Raw genomic sequence first — 24432 nt, 5'->3', positions numbered from 1 at the left:
GGCAGGCTATGGTTTTTCTGCCATCACTCGTGGGTTAATGCATGGGTGCACAGATAAGAACTGAAATGAGCTTATCAGGGTCCCCCCGGAGTGGAAGTAGAACTGCGCAAAAAATGAAAATTTTAAATTTTTGGAAAACTGTTTTAGAAAATTTTGAAAGAGTGACTAAGTAATAATCACATTTATTATCATTTACCTAAGATCAAATAAATTAAAATATAGATTTATAAATGTAAATTTATCATAAATTATACTAATAAATAACTTGCATTAAGACATAAAAAATACCAATGAGAAGGTCAAGCCAGGGAACCACAATGACAGAAAAAACTTCACTTAACAGTTACAGGATAAGTTTTCTGCAAGCCCTGAAGCCCATCAGAAAAGGGGGAACTCCTGATCTCAAACCAACCAATAAAAAAAGGAAACAAAACAGAAAGCTGGGAAAAGGCAATCCATGTGAGAGAGATTATACATTCATTTAGGCTCACACACAGTCAGCAGCTGAGCATTTCCCAGCACTGCCTTAGCAGCTTCTCTAGCATCAAGACTCATAAAAGAGGAATTTCTTACCTGCACTCAGACAACAAAAAGAAAATACAGGAGGAATTCTACTCCAGGGCTGAAAAGAGCTCTGGGTAACTTTCAGCCCACTGTCCCGCTGAATATCCAGGAAGAGTCCCCCGACTAACTTTAAAGGCTCACTGTCCCGCTGAATATCCAGGAAGAGTCACCCAAGTAACTTTAAGGCTCACTGTCCCGCTGAATATCCAGGAAGAGTCACCCAAGTAACTTTAAGGCTCACTATCCCGCTGAATATCCAGGAAGAGTCACCCAAGTAACTTTAAGGCTCACTGTCCCGCTGAATATCCAGGAAGAGTCACCCGACTAACTTTAAGGCTCACTGTCCCGCTGAATATCCAGGAAGAGTCACCCAAGTAACTTTAAGGCTCACTGTCCCGCTGAATATCCAGGAAGAGTCACCCAAGTAACTTTAAGGCTCACTATCCCGCTGAATATCCAGGAAGAGTCACCCAAGTAACTTTAAGGCTCACTGTCCCGCTGAATATCCAGGAAGAGTCCCCCGACTAACTTTAAGGCTCACTGTCCCGCTGAATATCCAGGAAGAGTCACCCAAGTAACTTTAAGGCTCACTGTCCCGCTGAATATCCAGGAAGAGTCACCCAAGTAACTTTAAGGCTCACTGTCCCGCTGAATATCCAGGAAGAGTCACCCAAGTAACTTTAAGGCTCACTGTCCCGCTGAATATCCAGGAAGAGTCACCCAAGTAACTTTAAGGCTCACTGTCCCGCTGAATATCCAGGAAGAGTCACCCAAGTAACTTTAAGGCTCACTGTCCCGCTGAATATCCAGGAAGAGTCACCCAAGTAACTTTAAGGCTCACTGTCCCGCTGAATATCCAGGAAGAGTCCCCCGACTAACTTTAAGGCTCACTGTCCCGCTGAATATCCAGGAAGAGTCACCCAAGTAACTTTAAGGCTCACTGTCCCGCTGAATATCCAGGAAGAGTCACCCAAGTAACTTTAAGGCTCACTGTCCCGCTGAATATCCAGGAAGAGTCACCCAAGTAACTTTAAGGCTCACTGTCCCGCTGAATATCCAGGAAGAGTCACCCAAGTAACTTTAAGGCTCACTGTCCCGCTGAATATCCAGGAAGAGTCCCCCGACTAACTTTAAGGCTCACTGTCCCGCTGAATATCCAGGAAGAGTCACCCAAGTAACTTTAAGGCTCACTATCCCACTGAATATCCAGGAAGAGTCACCCAAGTAACTTTAAGGCTCACTATCCTGCTGAATATCCAGGAAGAGTCACCCAAGTAACTTTAAGGCTCACTGTCCCGCTGAATATCCAGGAAGAGTCACCCAAGTAACTTTAAGACTCACTATCCCACTGAATATCCAGGAAGAGTCACCCAAGTAACTTTAAGGCTCACTATCCCACTGAATATCCAGGAAGAGTCACCCAAGTAACTTTAAGGCTCACTGTCCCACTGAATGTCCAGGAAGAGTCACCCAAGTAACTTTAAGGCTCACTATCCCACTGAATATCCGGGAAAAGTCACCCGAGTAACTTTAAGGCTCACTATTCCACTGAATATCCAGGAAGAGTCACCCAAGTAACTTTAAGGCTCACTATCCCACTGAATATCCAGGAAGAGTCACCCAAGTAACTTTAAGGCTCACTGTCCCGCTGAATATCCAGGAAGAGTCACCCAAGTAACTTTAAGGCTCACTGTCCCGCTGAATATCCAGGAAGAGTCCCCCGACTAACTTTAAGGCTCACTGTCCCACTGAATGTCCAGGAAGAGTCCCCCGACTAACTTTAAGGCTCACTATCCCACTGAATATCCGGGAAAAGTCACCCGAGTAACTTTAAGGCTCACTATTCCACTGAATATCCAGGAAGAGTCACCCAAGTAACTTTAAGGCTCACTATCCCACTGAATATCCAGGAAGAGTCACCCAAGTAACTTTAAGGCTCACTGTCCCGCTGAATATCCAGGAAGAGTCACCCAAGTAACTTTAAGGCTCACTGTCCCGCTGAATATCCAGGAAGAGTCCCCCGACTAACTTTAAGGCTCACTATCCCACTGAATATCCAGGAAGAGTCACCCAAGTAACTTTAAGGCTCACTGTCCCGCTGAATATCCAGGAAGAGTCACCCAAGTAACTTTAAGGCTCACTATCCCACTGAATATCCGGGAAAAGTCACCCGAGTAACTTTAAGGCTCACTATCCCACTGAATATCCAGGAAGAGTCACCCAAGTAACTTTAAGGCTCACTGTCCCGCTGAATATCCAGGAAGAGTCACCCAAGTAACTTTAAGGCTCACTATCCCACTGAATATCCAGGAAAAGTCACCCAAGTAACTTTCCCAGCCACTATCCCACTGAATATCCGGGAAGAGTCACCCAAGTAACTTTAAGACTCACTATCCCACTGAATATCCAGGAAGAGTCACCCGAGTAACTTTAAGGCTCACTATCCCACTGAATATCCAGGAAGAGTCACCCAAGTAACTTTAAGGCTCACTATCCCACTGAATATCCAGGAAGAGTCACCCGAGTAACTTTAAGGCTCACTATCCCATTGAATATCCAGGAAGAGTCACCCAAGTAACTTTAAAACTCACTATCCCACTGAATATCCAGGAAGAGACACCCAAGTAACTTTAAGGCTCACTATCCCACTGAATATCCAGGAAAAGTCACCCGAGTAACTTTAAGGCTCACTGTCCCACTGAATATCCAGGAAGAGTCACCCAAACAAACTTTAAGGCTCACTATCCCACTGAATATCCAGGAAGAGTCACCCAAGTAACTTTAAGGCTCACTATCCCACTGAATATCCAGGAAGAGTCACCCAAGTAACTTTAAGGCTCACTATCCCACTGAATATTCAGGAAAAGTCACCCGAGTAACTTTAAGGCTCACTATCCCACTGAATATCCAGGAAGAGTCACCCAAGTAACTTTAAGGCTCACTGTCCCACTGAATATCCAGGAAGAGTCACCCGAGTAACTTTAAGGCTCACTATCCCACTGAATATCCAGGAAGAGTCACCCAAGTAACTTTAAGGCTCACTATCCCACTGAATATCCAGGAAAAGTCACCCAAGTAACTTTAAGGCTCACTATCCCACTGAATATCCAGGAAGAGTCACCCAAGTAACTTTAAGGCTCACTATCCTGATGAATATCCAGGAAAAGTGACCTGAGTAACTTTCTTATTCATTGCACCACTAAATACCCAATAAAGTCATCCGGGTAACTTTCCCACCCTCTGGCCTGCTAATATCCAAGTAAAGTCACCCGAGTAACTTTCCTACTCACTGTCCCACTAAATATCCAGGCAAAGTCAGTCAGGTAACTACCACTCCCTGTCCTTTGGAATATCCAGGTAAGGTCACTCAGGTAACTGCCACTCCCTGTCCTGTGGAATATCCAGGTAAGGTCACTCAGGTAACTGCCACTCCCTGTCCTGTGGAATATCCGGCAAAGTCAGCCAGGTAACTGCCACTCCCTGTCCCGCTGAGTATCCAGGTAAGGTCACCCAGGTAACTGCCACTCCCTGTCCTGTGGAATATCCAGGTAAGGTCACCCAGGTAACTGCCACTCCCTGTCCTGTAGAATATCCAGGTAAGGTCACCCAGGTAACTGCCACTCCCTGTCCCATGGAATATCCAGGTAAGGTCACCCAGGTAACTGCCACTCCCTGTCCCGCTGAGTTTCCAGGTAAGGTCACCCAGGTAACTGCCATTCCCTGTCCCGCTGAGTATCCAGGTAAGGTCACCCAGGTAACTGCTTCTCCCTGTGCCGCTGAATATCCAGGTAAGGTCACCCAGGTAACTGCCACTCCCTGTCCCGCTGAGTATCCAGGTAAGGTTACCCAGGTAACTGCCACTCCCTGTCCCGCTGAGTATCCAGGTAAGGTCACCCAGGTAACTGCCACTCCCTGTCCCGCTGAGTATCCAGGTAAGGTCACCCAGGTAACTGCCACTCCCTGTCCCGCTGAGTATCCAGGTAAGGTTACCCAGGTAACTGCCACTCCCTGTCCCGCTGAGTATCCAGGTAAGGTTACCCAGGTAACTGCCACTGCCTGTCCTGCTGAGTATCCAGGTAAGGTCACCCAGGTAACTGCCACTCCCTGTCCCGCTGAGTATCCAGGTAAGGTTACCCAGGTTACTGCCACTCCCTGTCCCGCTGAGTATCCAGGTAAGGTTACCCAGGTAACTGCCACTCCCTGTGCCGCTGAGTATCCAGGTAAGGTTACCCAGGTAACTGCCACTGCCTGTCCCGCTGAGTATCCAGGTAAGGTTACCCAGGTAACTGCCACTCCCTGTCCCCGCTGAGTATCCAGGTAAGGTTACCCAGGTAACTGCCACTCCCTGTGCCGCTGAGTATCCAGGTAAGGTTACCCAAGTAACTGCCACTGCCTGTCCTGCTGAGTATCCAGGTAAGGTCACCCAGGTAACTGCCACTCCCTGTCCCGCTGAGTATCCAGGTAAGGTCACCCAGGTAACTGCCACTCCCTGTGCCGCTGAGTATCCAGATAAAATCTCCTGGGTTTACTTGCTCACTTTTCAGTTAACTGAATATCTTCCTTTAATTTTTAATCTGAAAATTCCCGTGAATTCTGGATCTTAGATTTAGACCTGCATTTGATTTTTGTACATTTAGGCCCCTAAAAATAGTATCCTAGTGCTGAATATCAGTGCACTTGTCCTAAATCTACCCCCTGTATAACCACCCACATTTTAGACTCCTTATTTCAAGAATTTTACAGTAGAAAATTGTTTTCAAAAGGAGCAATTTAAGAGCCCTTTTCCCAGAGGGACCAATGCAATAATGTGTTGGTTAAAACCGCACTGAATTTCAGTGCAAGGTTTTTGAGGCACAGGTTAAATCCTGGAGCACACTGATGCATCAGGAGTTAAAGTAAATGGTCTGACCGGAAAATAGATGCTCAAACCCCAGTTAAAGTGTGCGTTCAGCTCAGGCAGACTGAGCATTTTAACGCAGGGGAGCAGGGGAGTCTCTGAGATGCGATTTCCGTGCACAAAAATTTCTTTCAGCACAGAAAGTAATTTTTCCAGTCTTAAAAAGTGTATTTAGGGTCAGAAAACATGTTTTGTGTGTGCAGAGCCTGTTTTCTGCTCCCTGAATCCAGATTACAGGTCCTGGTGTCAGAACTCTGGTTTCCACCCGTAGACTGACACACGCAGTGGATTTTACTCCACCTCTGTCCAGTACCAGGAAAACCTGGGCAAAGCCAGCGCCCCTCTCTGCATTGGAGGATAATCATTAATGCCTTCGTTTGCCTGGGGTTTCCACTCGACGGCGCTAAGCAGAATGCACAGTGTTGTATACACATTCTTTTAGGTCGATTTTAAAAGTGTTGCTCGCTCAAAAATGCCCACATACGCGTCTATGAGGGCCACACGTGAGCAACGCGGATTTTAATAAGCCGCAAAATACACGTGTGTGTACCTGTGCGCGCGTAAGGAATAGGGGTGGAAAATGGATGGGGCATAGGTGTTCTAAGGTGGGGCCAATTCTTATGCACAACTCCAAGTTTTAAAACCAAAAATTGCAACGCGCGTACACTAGATGCCCCCACATAACTTTACCGCTGCGTCTGATGAGGTGCAGGTCTGTAGATCTCGAGTTTTAGGGGTGAGGAGTCCGGGTCAACTGGGCAGTGTGCAGGATGAAGAACTATAGAGGTTTGAAAGTCCTCACTATTACCTGGACAAAGTGGTGGACTAATTGCAAAACTGGAAGCGTGTCTCGCACGAGCAGGCTATAAAATTAGCTGACCTACGCGCATAAAAACCGACAAGGTCCTAGGGAAGGCGCATGAGCTAGCAGCGCTCGAGGAACCTCTGAAAATTAGGAGCAAACCTACGCGCTGTTGGTGCATTTTAAAAAACCTATGCTTGTAAGTGCATGCACGATTAAAACCTCCGGCGTATCCTCCCTCGTGCGCAGATATGCGCATGTACGGGTGCATGCACCTCGTTTTAAATTCAGCCTTCGTGCGCCAAACTCCTGGCTGCATCGGGAGTAACATTCAGGCAGAAAAAAAAAAAATGTGCACAACTGCAGGCAAACCTGTGCACTCTGCCCCCAAGTCAGGAGCCTAACCCCCGGGAAGATTACCCTCGCTGCAATAAATTTCCTCTTAGCCTGAGACACCTTACACACATCAGGGAAGACGCACCCAGCGATGAGAAGGCCTTTATGAGGGAAAAGGTTGGCACCTGGGCGGCAGGGATCAAACTTGCTGCTCTGCCTCAGCTGCAGGAAAGATATTCCGAGGATATCTGAGGCAATGTGCTGGCAGCTTTGGGACGAGCTTACAGAGCTCAGGGGAAGACGCCAGCTCAGTTTAGCAAAGCTTCCCCTTTGGTGCTGAGCGAGGACAGGGACCTTCCCGGGAGCCAGGCTGCAGGTCTGCGACAGATTCATTTGTTGGGTTTCACTTGTTCCAGACTGAACCTGGACTGCTTTCCCCAAAACGTCGGGGAACTGACGCCACAATACAAACTGAAGTGGCAGAGGAGATTCCCAGTACTTCCCTCTGTCCAAGGAGCCCTCCTGTCCTACTCCTGGGCTAATGTCACGAAGCAGCCCGAACCTCAATCTAACCGCCAGGCAGCTAGCCAGGAAGACCTTTATTTAAAATATTGATAGTCCTCTGGTAACAATACAAGCCCGTGAAAACGGGATAGATTAAAAAATCTTTTTGTCGGTTCTTTTTCGGACACGGCACTCTTCACTTCTTCTCCGTCACTCCCCATTCACCTCGGTCACTCTTCCTCCTCCCCCTCGGTCACTAACCCCCTTTCCTCCACTCACCTCCCTTCCCTCCCCTGCTCCCACTCAAACTCCCTTCCCTCGGTCTTACTCACCCTCTTTCTCCCACTGCCTCCCCTCCCCCTCTCACTCAAACCCCCTTCCCTCACTCTCACCTCCCCCCCTCATTCTCACTCCCACTCCCTCCCCTTCCCTCCTCAGTCACTCACCACCCTCTCCGTTCCGACCGTACCAACTCCCTCCCCCCTTCCCCAGCGACAGAGGGACAGGCTCCGGCTATCTCCCGGCTCCCCCTTGGCTCGCAGCCGCCACGGAGCCTGCGCTTCTCTCAATCCTCGGTATAGGCGGGGGAGGGAGGGAGGGAGCGAGCGCGCAGATCTCAAGCTCACGCACCTGCTCAGGGACAGCCGGTGCTCCCGTCGCCTCACGTCCTGCTCCTTCCCTTCCGGCTCGCAACGTCGCTCAGAGCTCTCTGTTCTGGGCGTGCGCGGCAGAGCTGCTCTCTACTGCCCATTTGCGGCACGCTGGTCAGGGCTCATTTATCTGTATTGATATAATAAGCAGATTACAAAAATAAAATCATAACATCAAATACACTGCAAAACACAAACATTAAATAAAATGCATCAAAAAAACAAAACAAGCAAAAATAAATATACACATACATAAAACAGACAAGAATAGCAGCCCAACCAGTAAGCCGTATTGAAACTTTACATTTCATAATCTGCAAAAGCTTCCTTGAATAAAAAAAATCTCCAACCCCAACAATCTTTTCTCTCGCCTGCACCAGGGGAGAATTATCCACCATTTCCAACATCCGTCCAGACCAGATTCATGCCAAACTATCACTCCATCAGCTTGCCCTGCTGGCAGAAACCCATAGGCCTTCTCTGGGGGAAAATTATCTAGCAAGCAGTGACATTCAGCCTTCATCCCAGAGTCAGAGGCATTTTCACATGGAAGGAAGTTAGAAGAAAGAGCGACTCATGTGCGGAGCTGCGGAGAGGGCAAGACGAAATGAAAGGAAGTTCAGTGAAGGGTGAGTTACAGGTGAGGGGAGGAAACTGCAGGAGAGGAGAGGACAATGCTCACGAGCAGGTCAGGAGGGTGACCCTGAGAGCAGTGCCCGGCATCTCTGGTTATTACTGACGGGTTCTGTGTCCCCCCACTGCAGAGAGAAGCTGGGGACCCACGACAGCGTGAACATCCTCCTGCCCCGGGACGCCGCGCAGCTCTTCCAGTCCGAGGGCATCCTGCCGTCCCGCATGAGCATCGAGCCCTGGATGGAGCATCGCCGGCTGCGCAGCCACAAGTGCGGGGTCTTCCTGCTGTGAGTTAACCCTTTCCCTTCCGTTTGTGCTATGCTCTACCATTACCATGGCAAGCGGCTCCAGCCCTGCTTTGTAACCGGGGGGGGGGGGCCCTGCGTGTATCTATCAGCAGCTCCCCGAGCCTGCATACTAAGGAAAGAAACACCCATCTTAGATTTAAATTCTACCCAACACACGCTAGGACTGCTCTGTTCCACTTATCTCAGCCCCACAACGCCTCCGGAATTCCCCAAACATTATCTGGCCTGAATTTCACCCAAATGATGAGCTTTCTGGCTACAAAGCTAAGTGGTTAAGCAGCATAAATATAATAAAAAGTCAGCTTTTAGCTGGATATGGCTGAAGCTATCTGGGTAACTGCTGCTGAATGAGGATCCCTGGGGCTTTGGGCTGGAGAGTGAAGAAATCTAGGGGTTATGTGTGGAAATGTTACATACTATTCACGGCAATTTCCCGAAAGCCATTCACCCACACTCCGTGCACTGAACGTGAGGGAATCCTGGGGAATACGTTGCAGCAATTTTCAGAAGCCCGCTTACACGGGTAAAGTGCATTTACACATGCAAAACCCAGTTTTAAGCGCGTAAATGCTTTCCAAAACCAGGCTCACAGTGTGAATCTTTAACATCCAAAGTAAGGCATGTTGTGACATATCTACTCTTAGTCCCATTATCTATTTATTTATGTCTTTAAAAAGGTTTCTACACCGCTTTTACAAACAAAGTTTAGTCAAAACGGTGTACAGAGGTGTCAATCAAACTAAAAATGTAAAGAAAAAAACTCTTAAAAATTACAAAAAGCATATATAAAAAAATAATAAACACAAAAAATAAAAGCCATAATTATTAAAAGTACAAATGCAACTTAACATCAATAATAATAATAATAATAATAATAAGGTGCCACATGATTAGTGCATGAAGGTAATATAATGGGGAGTGACAAATTATTATTTGATAGGTGTAATTTTGAACGCAATTTGAAAGAGATGTGTTTTTAAGGATTTTTTTGAAATGCTTTGAGTTAGGTATGTCTGGTAATGCATTGCAAAGAGTTGGGGCCTGCTACCAAAAAGGCTCTTTTGCTAGTAATATCTAGACGGGCCTGTCGAGGTGATGGTACAGCTAGAACATTTTTGTTCATTGATCTTAAATGTCTGGAGGGTTTATATATTGGAAGGAGAGAACCCAGTCTGGTAGAACTGGCATTATGAATAAGAGAGTGTATGATGGTTAGGATTTTAAACTGCATTCTGTATTTGATAGGTAAGCAGTGAAATGACTGAAGTACCGGGGTGATGTGATTTCTAACTGGAGAACCTGATAAGATACGTGCAGCTGCATTTTGAACTAATTGAAGTGGTTGGGAGTGTAGTATCTGGAAGGCCTATATAGAGAGAATTACAGTAGTCAAGCCCAGAAGAGATAAGAGATTGAAGAATAGTACGAAAGTCATGGAAAAAAAGTAGAGGACGAAAACGCTTCAAGAGTTGTAGTTTGTAAAAAGAGTTTCTTGATCTTGAAACTCAGGGTCCATGGGGACCGTGTGTGTTTCACGGTCGGCTTGTTTTATGAAGACCTAAAAGTAGGCTGCTGCAGTTTTGGGCTGCAGCCTGGTGTGGTGACCGCCACCTTTAGGAGTGACACAGGACAGGAGAAGGGGAGCAATTGCAGGTGATCTGGTGAGGCCGGGTGCCGGCTCAGACCCCTCCTGGGGCGGCACGGTGTAACTGCAGCACAAGTCCCTTTCAGGACTGGCTGGCTGGGGATAACTACCCCTGTAGTGAACGCTGTCTGCTGGAAGAATTTGCTGAACGCAGGCGCCTCCTGCTGGTCGCGGTGCTTGTTTGCAAGCAGCCCGTGCAAGCTGAACTGGCTGGAGGTAGGAGCCCGCTGCTGACTGGCCACAAGGTGTAGGACTGGCCATGTTGGACTGAGAAGAGAGGGTATAGCAAGTGTTGCTTACCTGTAACAGGTGTTCTCACGGGACAGCAGGATGTTAGTCCTCACATACGGGTGACATCACAGGATGGAGCCCTGTACGGAAAACTTTTCTGTCAAAGTTTCTATAAAGCTTTGACTGACGCTGGGACACTGAGTGCACTGAGCATGCTCAGCCTGCAATTATCCCTGAGAGCCACAGGTGTCTCCCCTCAGTCTTGTCTTATAGCTAAAAGCGCAAGCGAAAATAAAATAAATGTAAAAATGTATAGAGACCCAACACCGCGGGGCGGCGGGCAGGTTTCGTGAGGACTAACATCCTGCTGTCCTGTGAGAACACCTGTTACAGGTAAGCAACTCTGCTTTCTCACAGGACAAGCAGGATGGTAGTCCTCACATATGGGTGAGTACCGAGCCGAGGATGTCCGAACATGCACCAAATGCACCCAAGACGCGCGAAAGCGTAATGACTGAGGTGGAATTTGGAACGGAGGGCATCCTGAAACCCTTAACAGGTTGGTGGAAGGATGTTGGGTAGTTAAACCGAAAAGGAGGACTGGCCAAACATGGAGCATGCCGGCCAGTCGTATGTAAGCAATAATGGGCTGCGAGGGTATGGAGAGAACTCCAGGTCACAGCCTGATAAATATGTACAAGCAGCAGCGGCCAAGGGGAAGCTATTGGGGCTGGGACGGACACAGAGTGTGGTGAAATGCCTGCTGGTTGGTAGGAAAAAGAGATACAGACCATCAATTAGGAGGAATAGGTCTGTTCGTCCACTGGAACTCGCAACTTGGCTCTTGCCACAGAAGGAAAGAGTTAGGTGGATTTCCTCTGGAGTGTAGTGCGGCTAGATAGGATGCAAGTGCACTATTACTGTCCAAGGAGTGGAAAACCCTCTCGCTTTGGTGAGAGAGAAGCGTTGGGAAAGTGGGCAGAGTATATTCTGAGTAAGGTGAGATGCAACATCTACCTTAAGAAGGATATGAAGCTGAATACGTAAAACCACTCGGTCACAGAGGAACGCAGGGTCGGGTGAGTATGTAACAAGGTGTGTAACTCACTGACCCTGTTGGTAGAAGTGATGTCTATGAGGGAAAGAGTTCCCCATGACAGACTGTTAAGTGAGAGGAATGGCAAGGCTCGAACGGGGAACGCATGAGTCTTGTAAGCACTAATATATAGGCTCCATTCCTTAACCAGTAATAATAGAGGTGGCTTAATCAGTGGATAACCCATTTTTTTTATACAACATTTGGTAAATCATGCCATTTTGAATGGTAGGATTTATGTGCAGAAGGTTTTTGAGACGCTACCAGTACCTGAGAACATCAGTGAGTCTATGATATGAGACTAACCTGTGAGAAGGCAAATTGGTTACTGGTGTGATAGATTGAGAAGTATGGGAAGCATACTGGTCTCGGCCAGGACATGGGTCTGAGGAACAGTGAACCCCGTCCTGGTTCAACATTAGAAGAGTGCTGGCTATGAGAGGCAGCGGAAGAGACACATTTAAGAGGCCCTTGATGGAAGAAAGGCGCCTATGGGAACGCATTGGAAACATGTGTAGGGAGTAGAATCCGTACACCGTATGGTTTGATTCAGACGCAGAGGGCAAGTTCGGTTGACCTCAGCGCTAGAAGATTTTCCTCGCTACACATATAATCCGAGACCATCCAAGAGGATGGAAATTTATGTGGAGAAAGTCTCTTAGTGCGTTCAGTAAGTCTGTTAGATAAGTGGCCCGGGGATGCATGGAGTGAGCAAGGGCCAAGAGTAGAGCTGCACAGCTTCCTAGCACAGCAGCTAAGAGGTTGTGCATGCTTGTGTGTTGGAAATACCACATTGTCTCTATGCTGTCTGTCTGTATGCACAAAGATTTGTTGCAGAGACAATATTGGAAGGCATAAGGGCGTAACTCATGGCTACAAGCTCCAGGAAGTTCATGTGAAACTCTGCATGGAGCAGAATAGATGCATATTGGGTTAAGAAGATGTTAGTTCAAACTCTGCAACCCTGAGTAAATGCGAGCATGAGCATGAGCAGGACCAGTCTAGGTTTTGGTTCTAGATCTGCAATATGGATCAGGGACGAAAGTGGTTGAACAGCTTAGGTCCACTGATAATTGAATTTCACTGAATCTTACTCATGTTTATTTCATTTTAATGGGATGATGTGAAATGAACTAGAAACAAAATTAGAAAATGAAACAAAAATCTGATGTCACGTCCCTTCTGATTATTTCATTCACCAGGGGAGAGGGCTCACAGATAAACCACAGAGTAAATTAAATTAACTTCAACTTTTCTTAGTCAATGGAAGAAGATTACGTTGTAACAGAACAAAGGGGAATGGTCAGTAGTGCAAGGCTCAGGGGGCGGCTATCTTCAAGAGTTACTTATAAAACAGAAAAATCAAAGTATTCTGACAGAGAGGTTCCAATAAAGGCAAGAGTAGCCCAAGTGCCTTTAACTAAAAAGCAAATCCTCATTACCCCATCAGCTGATAAGCAGGTTGTTAATACAAACCAGAAACATACCCTAAAATGTCTATGCTAATGTCAGAAGTCTAAAAATATAAGACGGGAGAGAGAGATTTTATAGCACTGGATGAAGAGGAAGATATAATTGGCATCTCAGAGACCTGGTGGAAGGAGGATAACCAATGGGACACTGCTGTACCAGAGTACAAACTATATCTCAATGATAGGATGGATCAAATTTGAGGGGGGGGGGGTAGGAGGGAAGAAGCACTATATGTTAGGAATGGAATAGAGTTAAACTGGAAAAAGATCCTGCAGGAGACTCAATGCTAGAAATTCCACATGACACGGGGAAGAGTATAGCAGTGGGGGTAAAGTTCCATCTGCCAGAATGAACACATGGACAATGAAATGCTAACAGAAATTAGGGAAGCTAATTTGGAAGCATAGTAATATGGAAGATTTTAATTACCCAAATATTGACTGGGTAAATGTCATATCAGGACACGAAGTTTCTAGATGAAAGTTCCAAGAGCAGCAGCTCCAGGAACTGATGAAAAGGGGAGCTATTTTGTCCTAATTCTTACTGGGACACAGGATTTGGTGCAAGACATAATGGTAGTGGAGCCACTTGGCAACAGTGATCATAAAGTGATTAAATCTGACTTAATAACTGGGAGGACATTAAAGAAAAGTACTGCTCTAACATTTAACTTTCAAAGGGAGAAAGATAAAATGAGGAAAAAGGTTAGGAAAAAACTGAAAGCAGTAGCTGCAATGCTTGAGTTTTCTTCTTCACCACCTTCCAGAGGAAGGCATGGCCATTGATTAAAAATACAATTTTTAATCAATGGCCATGAAGAAAGATATTCCATATATTAAAAAAGGTGAAAGGAAGACCAAATAACATCTGGCATGGTTACTCCTGGGGGAATTCTGTGCTACTGCGGTGCACTGAATTTGCACAGAATTCCCCTCCTTCACAGAATTTTATGAATTCACGGAGAATTTGAAGATGTCTGGTGGGCCGTGAGCAGAGCCCATCCTACTTAAGCCTGAAGTTGAGGGAGGTCTGGCAGCCCACAAGCAGAGCCCATCTCATTCATGGCTAAAGGTTAGGTAGAACCCCGATGGGCCACAAGTAGAGCCCATCCCACTTGAGGCTGAAGATAAAGGAAGGTAGCAGGCTGTGAACAGAGCCCATCCTGCTCCCAGTGAAGATCAGCAAGCCTGGTAGCAGAGAAGGCTCAGCATGAGAGGCAAGAAAGCTGAGCTCATGCGCCTGTGTGGCAAAGAGGAAGTGTGCTGTGAGGATGCCTGTGTGTGTGACAGAGAGAGAGAGGGAGAGGAAGCCTGTGTGAGGAAAACACTATGTGAGGAGAGATTGTGAGGGAATGTGTATGTAAGTGAAAAATTGGGATCCTGTATGAGTGATTGAGGATATGAGTGGAAGCAGGATTGTATATGTGTGTGTGAGGAAGGGTGTGTGTTTGTGTGTGAGAGAGGAAGCCTGTGTAAAGGGGTGTGCATGTGCAGCGAGAGTGTGTAAGGGTATGTCTGCCAGAGAGAGCGAGGCTGTGTGTGTGTGTGTGTGTGTGTGTGAGAGAGAGAGAGAGAGAGAGAGAGAGGGAGCCTATGTGAGGGGTTTGTGTGTCTGTTGAACCTGAAGATTGAAGGGTGGCCAATGTAATGCTCTCCTATAAGGAAAGACTAAAGAGGTTAGGACTTTTCAGCTTGGAGAAGAGACGGCTGAGGGGGGGTGGGGGATAGGGATGTGAATCGTTTTAGGATGATTAAAATTATCGTCCGATAATTTTAATATCGTCTTAAACCGTTATGGAACACAATACAATAGAGATTCTAATGATTTATCATTATAAATCGTTAGAATCGTGAGCCGGCACACTAAAACCCCCTAAAACCCACCCCCGACCTTTTAAATTAAATCCCCCACCCTCCCGAACCCCCCCCCCAAATGACTTAAATAACCTGCGGGTCCAGCGGCGGTCCGGAACGGCAGCGGTCCGGAACGGGCTCCTGCTACTGAATCTTGTTGTCTTCGGCCGGCGCCATTTTCCAAAATGGCGCCGAAAAATGGCGGCGGCCATAGACGAACACGATTGGACGGCAGGAGGTCCTTCCGGACCCCCGCTGGACTTTTGGCAAGTCTTGTGGGGGTCAGGAGGCCCCCCCAAGCTGGCCAAAAGTTCCTGGAGGTCCAGCGGGGGTCAGGGAGCGATTTCCCGCCGCGAATCGTTTTCGTACGGAAAATGGCGCCGGCAGGAGATCGACTGCAGGAGGTCGTTCAGCGAGGGTTCCGGCGCCTCGCTGAACGACCTCCTGCAGTCGATCTCCTGCCGGCGCCATTTTCCGTACGAAAACGATTCGCGGCGGGAAATCGCTCCCTGACCCCCGCTGGACCTCCAGGAACTTTTGGCCAGCTTGGGGGGGGCCTCCTGACCCCCACAAGACTTGCCAAAAGTCCAGCGGGGGTCCGGAAGGACCTCCTGCCGTCCAATCGTGTTCGTCTATGGCCGCCGCCATTTTTCGGCGCCATTTTGGAAAATGGCGCCGGCCGAAGACAACAAGATTCAGTAGCAGGAGCCCGTTCCGGACTGCTGCCGTTCCGGACCGCCGCTGGACCCGCAGGTTATTTAAGTCATTTGGGGGGGGGTTCGGGAGGGTGGGGGATTTAATTTAAAGGGTCGGGGGTGGGTTTTAGGGGGTTTTAATGTGCCGGTTTTGCGATTTTACGTTTTTTCGATTTTCACGATTTTTTCACGATATTTTACCCCCCCCAAACGGCAACAATATGATTCCCTCCCCCTCCCAGCCGAAATCGATCGTTAAGACGATCGAGGACACGATTCACATCTCTAGTGGGGGATATGATAGAGGTATTTAAAATAATGAGTGGAGTGGAACGGATAAAGTCAAATTGGTTGTTTACTGAGAGACATTCCATTCCCACAGTGCTGTTTAGTAACTTCATGAGCGGTGATTCCCACAGGCCTGTAGGCAGAAATTCAGTCTGACTCCAGGCTTTCTTAAAACATGAACTTTATTCCCATCTTCAGTCATACACACAGCAGTAGACTGATATTACCTTCAGGCAGTGTACTCTCTCTCTCTCTACTCACAGTGGTGCTCCTTAATCTCAGCTCAGTGTTTGGACAGTGTTATGTACAGGAGCTGCCTTCCTTCTGGAGACCTGGTCTGGTTATCCCCACCTGGATCCCACCTCTTACTCCCTAGTGTTTGGACAGTGTTATGTACAGGAGCTGCCTTCCTTCTGGAGACCTGGTCTGGTTGTCCCCACCTGGATCCCACCTCTTACTCCCTAGTGTTTAGACAGTGTTATGTACAGGAGCTGCCTTCCTTCTGGAGACCTAGTCTGGTTATCCCCACCTGGATCCCACCTCTTACTCCCTAGTGTTTGGACAGTGTTACGTACAGGAGCTGCCTTCCTACTGGAGACCTGGTCTGGTTATCCCCACCTGGATCCCACCTCTTACTCCCCAGTCTCTGATTATGCCCTCTGAGCCCCACCTGCCCCACAGGATCCCGCCCATAGAGCATAATCTTCTTAGTGGATTTAAGGTGGACCAGGCATCCAGCCTGGTCCTGCAAAGAAAATAGAGTAACACTAGGGGTGCTGCTTCACAAGCGCATTTAAAAATACTTTTTAACTTAATGCAAAATGAATAGTTCCATACTATTGATGGCAGAAAAAAAAAAACAGTCAAGAATATTGAATATAAGATATAGATATATAAGAAATTGCCATGCTGGGTCAGACCAAGGATCCATCCCACCCAGTATCCTGTTTCCAACAGTGGCCAATCCAGGCTACAAGTACCCGGCAATTACCCAGTTCCATCCAGTCTACCCAGCAAATTTCTTATGGTAGTAACTGCCACTCCATGCAGGTTATCCCCCCCCCCCCCCCCCCCCCAGTGTCAGATTTAGGATTTTGCCTCCCCTAGACATTTAGTGCCATCACACCCCTCCCCCAGACAAGGGACAATAGAGCTGAAGATCTAAGTCACAGCCTTCTTTTCTTTGCTCTGTCGGCTCCATGCTCACCTTACCCCCTCACGTGTGTTTGTTTATTTTATTTTTATTTAACCATATTTGACTGCTTGCAATATCAGAATATCCACCATAGCGAGACACAATACAACAGTTTACAGTATACATAAACATAATACAAAAAAATTAAAACAATTAAAAAGAAATAAAATAACATTCTGCAAATAAATTAAAATTGTAATTGTCCCCGAATGGCAGGAGGAGAAAAAATGTCCACCACCCTCTCTGTAAAGAAATATTTCCTAAGATTACTCCTGATTCTACCCCCTTCCACCCTCTCCCTCCTACTAATCCTCACTCTCTCTCTCTCTCCACCCTCTCTGTAAAGAAATATTTCCTAAGATTACTCCTGAGTCTCCCCCTTCCACCCTCTCCCTCCTACTAATCCTCACTCTCTCTCTCTCTCCACCCTCTCTGTAAAGAAATATTTCCTAAGATTACTCCTGAGTCTCCCCCTTCCACCCTCTCCCTCCTACTAATCCTCACTCTCTCTCTCTCCACCACCCTCTCTGTAAAGAAATATTTCCTAAGAATACTCCTGAGTCTCCCCCTTCCACCCTCTCCCTCCTACTAATCCTCACTCTCTCTCTCTCCCCACCCTCTCTGTAAAGAAATATTTCCTACGATTACTCCTGAATCTCCCCCTTCCACCCTCTCCCTCCTACTAATCCTCACTCTCTCTCTCTGTAAAGAAATATTTCCTAAGAATACTCCTGAGCCTCCCCCTTCCACCCTCTCCCTCCTACTAATCCTCATTCTCTCTCTCCACCACCCTCTCTGTAAAGAAATATTTCCTAAGATTACTCCTGAGTCTCCCCCTTCCACCCTCTCCCTCCTACTAATCCTCACTCTCTCTCCACCTCCCTCTCTGCAAAGAAATATTTCCTAAGATTACTCCTGAGTCTCTCCCTTCCACCCTCTCCCTCCTACTAATCCTCACTCTCTCTCTCTCCCCCACCTTCTCTGTAAAGAAATATTTCCTAAGATTACTCCTGAGTCTCCCCCTTCCACCCTCTCCCTCCTACTAATCCTCACTCTCTCTCTCTCCCCACCACCCTCTCTGTAAAGAAATATTTCCTAAGATTACTCCTGAGTCTCCCCCTTCCACCCTCTCCCTCCTACTAATCCTCACTCTCTCTCCACACCACCCTCTCTGTAAAGAAATATTTCCTAAGATTACTCCTGAGTCTCCCCCTTCCACCCTCTCCCTCCTACTAATCCTCACTCTCTCTCTCTCCACCTCCCTCTCTGTAAAGAAATATTTCCTAAGATTACTCCTGAGTCTCCCCCCTTCCACCCTCTCCCTCCTACTAATCCTCACTCTCTCTCTCCCCATCACCCTCTCTGTAAAGAAATATTTCCTAAGATTACTCCTGAGTCTCCCCCTTCCACCCTCTCCCTCCTACTAATCCTCACTCTCTCCCCCACCACCCTCTCTGTAAAGAAATATTTCCTAAGATTACTCCTGAGTCTCCCCCTTCCACCCTCTCCCTCCTACTAATCCTCACTCTCTCTCTCTCTCCACCACCCTCTCTGTAAAGAAATATTTCCTAAGATTACTCCTGAGTCTCCCCCTTCCACCCTCTCCCTCCTATTAATCTTCACTCTCTCCCCCCACCACCCTCTCTGTAAAGAAATATTTCCTAAGATTACTCCTGAGTCTCCCCCCTTCCACCCTCTCCCTCCTACTAATCCTCACTCTCTCTCTCTCTCCACCACCCTCTCTGTAAAGAAATATTTCCTAAGATTACTCCTGAGTCTCCCCCTTCCACCCTCTCCCTCCTACTAATCCTCACTCTCTCTCTCCACCTCCCTCTCTGTAAAGAAATATTTCCTAAGATTACTCCTGAGTCTCCCCTTCCACCCTCTCCCTCCTACTAATCCTCACTCTCTCTCCACCCTCTCTGTAAAGAAATATTTCCTAAGATTACTCCTGAGTCTATCTACTTTTACACTTATCCCATGACCGCTTGTTATGGAGCCTCCTTTCCAAGGAAAAAGGCTCACTCCCTGTGCATGGAAACCTGTGAGATATCTGAATGTCTCTATCCTATCTCCCCCTCTCACCTTTCCTCCAGGGGGTCCCTATTTAGATCTTTAAGTCTATCCCCCTTGTGCTTAAGAAAGAAGACCACTGACCATGTTAGCAGCCTCCCTCTGGAGCGACTCCATCCTGTTTATATCCTTTTGAAGGTGGGATCTCCAGAACTGTACTCAGTATCCCAACTGAGGTCTCACCAGGGACCTATACAGGGGCAATATCACCTCCATTTTTATGCTGACCATTCCTCTCCCTATGCAGCCAATGAGCTTTCTGGCTTTTGCCTTCACCTTTTCCACTTGTTTGTCCACTTTAAGATCATCAGAGTCAATCACCCCCGGATCCTGCTCTTCCTTTGTGCTTAGAAGAATTTCACCTCCAATACTGTACCTCTCCCTTTGGTTTTTGCACCCTAAATGCATTACTCTAAATGCATTACTCTGCGTTTTTTAGCATTAAATTTTAGTACCATAGTAATGGTGGCAGGAAAGGAGCAGATGGTGCATCTCGTCTGCCCAGCAAGCTTCTTATGGTCGTATCTGCCGCTCTGTGCAGTTACCCCTAAGCATTATGATAAAGGTAGTAATTTTTTATAAACAAAACCAAGCAACTGTCAAACCCATAACAAATTACTGCCAGCAACATTTTTACAGGGTGAGGAGCTTTCTTGATAATTCAGGCAGCGCTGCTTGACGTTCTTTGCTCTGGGACTTGGCCGCAGGAGCCGTCCTGTGCTTTTCCCTTAAGTCTGTGCATCAATACCACGGACTATAAACGTCAGGGCCCGGCGTCAGCTGACGTCTGAATCCAATTCCCTTTTTATTCCCCCCTCCCTCCCGCCAAGGCAGAGAGGGATGTAGCAGGTGTGTGAAATGCATCCAGGCTATCGATTTGAGGGTAATAATCCCATGCCCTCTGTTAAGGGCAGTAACTGCCAATCCGTGCAGGATATCCCCATGCACTCATATCCTCATTCCCATCCTCTAGCCTTTGGGGATCCACAGTGTTTATCCCATGCCCTTTGAATTGCAAGCACATCTCTTTCCATCTGATCACGTTAAGATTATATATATCTTGTCCTTATTGGGCAGTTCTGCCCTAGCCTGGGCTTTACCCCTGTAGGAGAAAGATGAACAGCTCCTTGTGAATCTGAATAACTTCCTTCACGAATTCCATATGATTTTTGATGAACCTGGCCTCACGTCTTCCATAGCTACCGAGCTTCTTCAAATCAGACAAGGTTCCCGCTCTATTGGAGACTACACAGTTCATTTTCATATTCTGGTATCTGAACTCCAATGGAGCATTGAGAGCTTAATAGCCAACTTCAGGCAAGTGCTGTCTGAGTGAATTGAAGATGAGCTGGCTGGTCAGGTTCTCCCTGATACATTGGAAGGGCTAATCAGTTTGACCATACGCTTGGACCTCATATTTTAAGAACGGGTCAGAGAGACAGGCCTGGCTCATCATCCCATTTGCCTCACCTCTAGTTTCCAGCACTCAGTGCTTTCCAGGTCACCTCCTAGGTCGGCACCAGTACAAGAGGATTCCATGTAGCTAGATCACCTCAAGCTGGCCACTGAGGAGAAAGGGAGGCTCTGATGCCTCAATTTGTGCCTATATTGTGCCGCATCTGGGCTTTCACAAATTGCTGCCTGGTCATGCTTGAAAACTCCAGGATCTAGGTCTGGTAGGAGAGGCTACTCTAGGTCGAGCATGTATCTCTCCACAAATTCTAGTGCTGGTATGTTTGTTTGTTTGTTTGTTTGTTTGTTTATTTATTTATTTATTTATGTATTGCTGAGTTTTATATACCGTCATTCGGAAAGCCATCATAACGGTTTACAAAGTTCAGATTACAATGTTTATCACAGCTGGTAAAATAGTAAACAGGGAGCATATTAAACAGAGACAACCGATTACAGAAAAAAAATTGGTGCATGCACTATGGGTTACACGAAGTGGTGCACAAAGGGGGGAGCCCCTTTGTCGTGCCCCTTTGGCACGCGGCACCTGGTGGTAAGGCGCAATTCAATGGTCGCCGGAGCTCTGAGTGACGTCGGGGGGGGGGGGCGTGGTCTCCCGATCGGGTCCCTCTCACATTCATGCACTTCTCGCTTCCCCCTCACATCCCGATGTTATCTCAAGTCCCCTCTGCTTCATGCTGCTGGTAGTCTCATGCGGGGGTCGAAAGATGGAGGGTGCCTTCCCCGCTCGCCGGCGCCTGGTGGTGAGGCGCATTTCACCGGTCGCCGGAGCTCTGAGTGACGTTGGGGGCCGTGGTCTCCTGATCGGGTCCCTCTCACATTCATGCACTTCTCGCTTCCCCCTCACCTCCCGATGTTATCTCAATGTTTCTCATTCAGGGACACCCATGTGGACACACAAGTCTTCCTTGATACTGGAGGCAGCTTCATGCATGAGTTCTTGGTAGATCACTATGGGATCCTGACCATTCCATTGGACACTACAACTCACAATCTCATCTGTTCATGGAGAAACCTTACCTGGATGTGCCAGAGGGCCACTGTTCTGCTCGCTATGCAGACAGGCCTCCTGCACAGAGAGCAGATCAACTTATATGTGCTGTCCAAAACAGTCAATGTGATTATCTTAGATTTATTTATTTATTTATTTATTTAGCATTTTTATATACCGAAGTTCATGTAGCAGAGTTACAAATCAATTCGGTTTACATATTAACATTAACTTGCATGTAAGAATGCTGTTACATATAACAAGGATAATATAACTTGGAACAAATAAACTGGGAGGCTGTTATTACCATATAAATGAACAATAAAACGAGTGGTATTTTGTGAAACCGGCAAGAACATAGTGTCCTTGAAACATCTAAAACAAGGACAGATGGTGATCGGAAACTAGACAATCTGCAAGAAGATCAGCTGCTAATGCTAATTGGAGAGACGGTGTTGGAGTATTCTGAGGAAGACATAATAACTAAGGAAGGCAAAGAGTGGTGGTAGATTATTGGCCTAGATTGAAAGCTTGCTCGAACAGCCAAGTTTTGGATCTACCTTGGTTCATGCTGCACCAGCCCCACATCGATTGGGGTACTCTACAGATTGCCAGATGGAGCTCCCGCTGCCATGAGCAGTGTCTTACCAAGGTCTTGCCTGTCGTGCATCTCACCCAGACAGTCACCCCAGAGCTACAGGGTTTCCTACTGCAGTACACAGAGTACTGATGTCTTTACCAAACTGCAGGTGGAAGTTCTGCCACCACATCACTCCTACAACTTTCCCATTGACTTGATTCCAAGGAAGTTACCAGCCAGGGGTAGAGTCTATCCATGCCTGAGACAGAGGCTATGTCCAAAGATATCAAAGAAAATCTTGACAGAGGGTTCATTCACCCTTCTTCATCACCTGCTGGGGCTGGTTTATTTTTTGTGGGTAAAAAAGATGGTTCGCTATGCCCTTGCTTCAACTACCATGGGCTCAATGCAATTACCAAGAAGAATTGATACCCTCTCCCACTGATCACAGAACTCTTCGACCACTTCAGAGGGGCACAGATATTTACCAAGCTTGAGGAATGGACATTATGAATACCTGGTGCTGCTTTTCGGGTTATGCAATGCCCCTGCAGTATTTAATTTATGATCAATGATATTTTTTGGGATCTTCTTTACTCCCATGTAGTGGTATATCTGGACAATATCCTAGTCTTTTCAAAATCATTGCAAGAACATCGTGATCATGTGAAGCAGGTTCTCCAGAAATTCTGTGAGCATCACCTTTATGCATAAATAGAAAAATGTACTTTCAAACAGGAGGAACTCAATGCTATATTATTTCTCAGCAAGCCCTACGCATGCACCTGGAGAAACTGAAAGTTATCCTGGAACAGCCCTAACCTATGAGCCTAAAAGCCCTACAGCGCTTCCTCAGGTTTGCAAACTATTACAGACAATTCATTCGTAGCTACTCTCCACTGACTGTAACCCTCACCACTCTTACCAAAAGGGGGTCCATTTACCAAGAATTGGACTGGCAGTGCCATTCAGGCTTTTCAGCTCCTCAAGGAGGAATTTAACCCATGAACCATGCCTATATCAACCAGACCCTTCCAAGCCATTCATACGGGAGGTAGAAGCCTCTACCCTTGGGGGTAGAGGCTGTCCTATTCCGCTTAACAACCATGGAACCCTTGTGACCTGCTCCTATTTCTCTAAGAAGTTTACTTCCGCAGAAAGAAATTACATCATTGAAGACCATGAGTTGCTAGAAGTAAAACTAGCTTTCGGAGGAATGGTGACATCTGTTGGAAGGGGCCAGACACCCTGTGACTATCTACATGACCACAAAATTCTGGAATACTTGGCACAAGCTCAGTGACTGAATGGCAAGCCCACTGGTCATTACTTTTCAACTGGTTTGACTTCAAACTATGATACTGCCCAGCAGAGAGAAATCAACGGGCCAATGTCCTCTGACATTCCTTTGATCCTGTAGGCTCCCTGGAGTTCTCATAACATAATTATCGACTCCACAAAGATATGGTTGCTGCTGCGGCAACAGTTCCACCAGACAAGATTGTTGTTCCTCAACATCTACATCAGAAAGTTCTTCAATTGTCCCATGACTCCTGACTCCTATCTGGCGGGGCACCCTGGCATTACCCTAACCCTGGAGTTCATTGTCAATCATTACTGATGGTATCATATGAAGACCTGCGTGAAGCATTACATAGAGTCCCCACATGTGCCATGAACAAGAGTTCTCAAGCTCGACCTTGGGGGTTGTTACATCCACTGCCAGCCCCAAAGGAGTCCTAAACCCACTTGGCCATTGACTTTGTCACTGACCTTCCCCTCTCAAGTGGCAACACCACTATATGGATAGTGATGGATCATTTTTCAAAGATGGCCCCATTTCACACCCCTCCCTGGCCTCCCTTCAGCGCCTGAATTGACCAATCTCTTCATCCAGCAAAGCTTCCATCTGCATGGGCTCCTTCTCCACATCCTTTCAGACTGAGGAGTACAGTTTACAGCCTGCTTCTGGAAAAGCCTAAGCTAGAAGTTTTGGATTACTTTTATTTTACTTTGGCCTACCACCCCCAGAGCAATGGCCAAACCGAGTGAACAAATCAGACTCTCAAGGCTTTCCTTAGAACCTATGTAAACCAACAGCAGGACAACTGGGTATCTCTACTTCTGTGGGTGGAGTTCTGCCAC

General features: G+C 47.0%; 1 protein-coding gene and 1 long non-coding RNA gene across 2 annotated transcripts in view; one reads left to right on the top strand and one right to left on the bottom strand.

The window, feature by feature from the left end:
• LOC115085829 overlaps nucleotides 1–24432 on the bottom strand; it is a 328161-nt gene that overhangs the window by 224723 nt on the left and 79006 nt on the right. Inside the window, exon 2 of the long non-coding RNA XR_003854969.1 lies at nucleotides 7734–7883. This is a non-coding gene — a long non-coding RNA (uncharacterized LOC115085829). The remainder of the gene's footprint in view (nucleotides 1–7733; nucleotides 7884–24432) is intronic.
• Nucleotides 8518–24432, top strand: part of LOC115085826 (cytochrome P450 11B, mitochondrial-like) — a gene marked incomplete at its 5' end in the record, with an annotated part of 82375 nt that continues 66460 nt past the window's right edge. Inside the window, 1 exon segment of the mRNA XM_029592294.1 lies at nucleotides 8518–8673. Within this exon segment, the coding sequence (XP_029448154.1) occupies nucleotides 8518–8673 (156 nt within the window).

Source organism: Rhinatrema bivittatum, chromosome 2 (assembly GCF_901001135.1).
Source record: "Rhinatrema bivittatum chromosome 2, aRhiBiv1.1, whole genome shotgun sequence".
NCBI classification, from domain to species: Eukaryota; Metazoa; Chordata; class Amphibia; order Gymnophiona; family Rhinatrematidae; genus Rhinatrema; species Rhinatrema bivittatum.
Note: the sequence above shows the minus strand (reverse complement) of the source record. Positions and strands in the feature narration are given on the sequence as shown.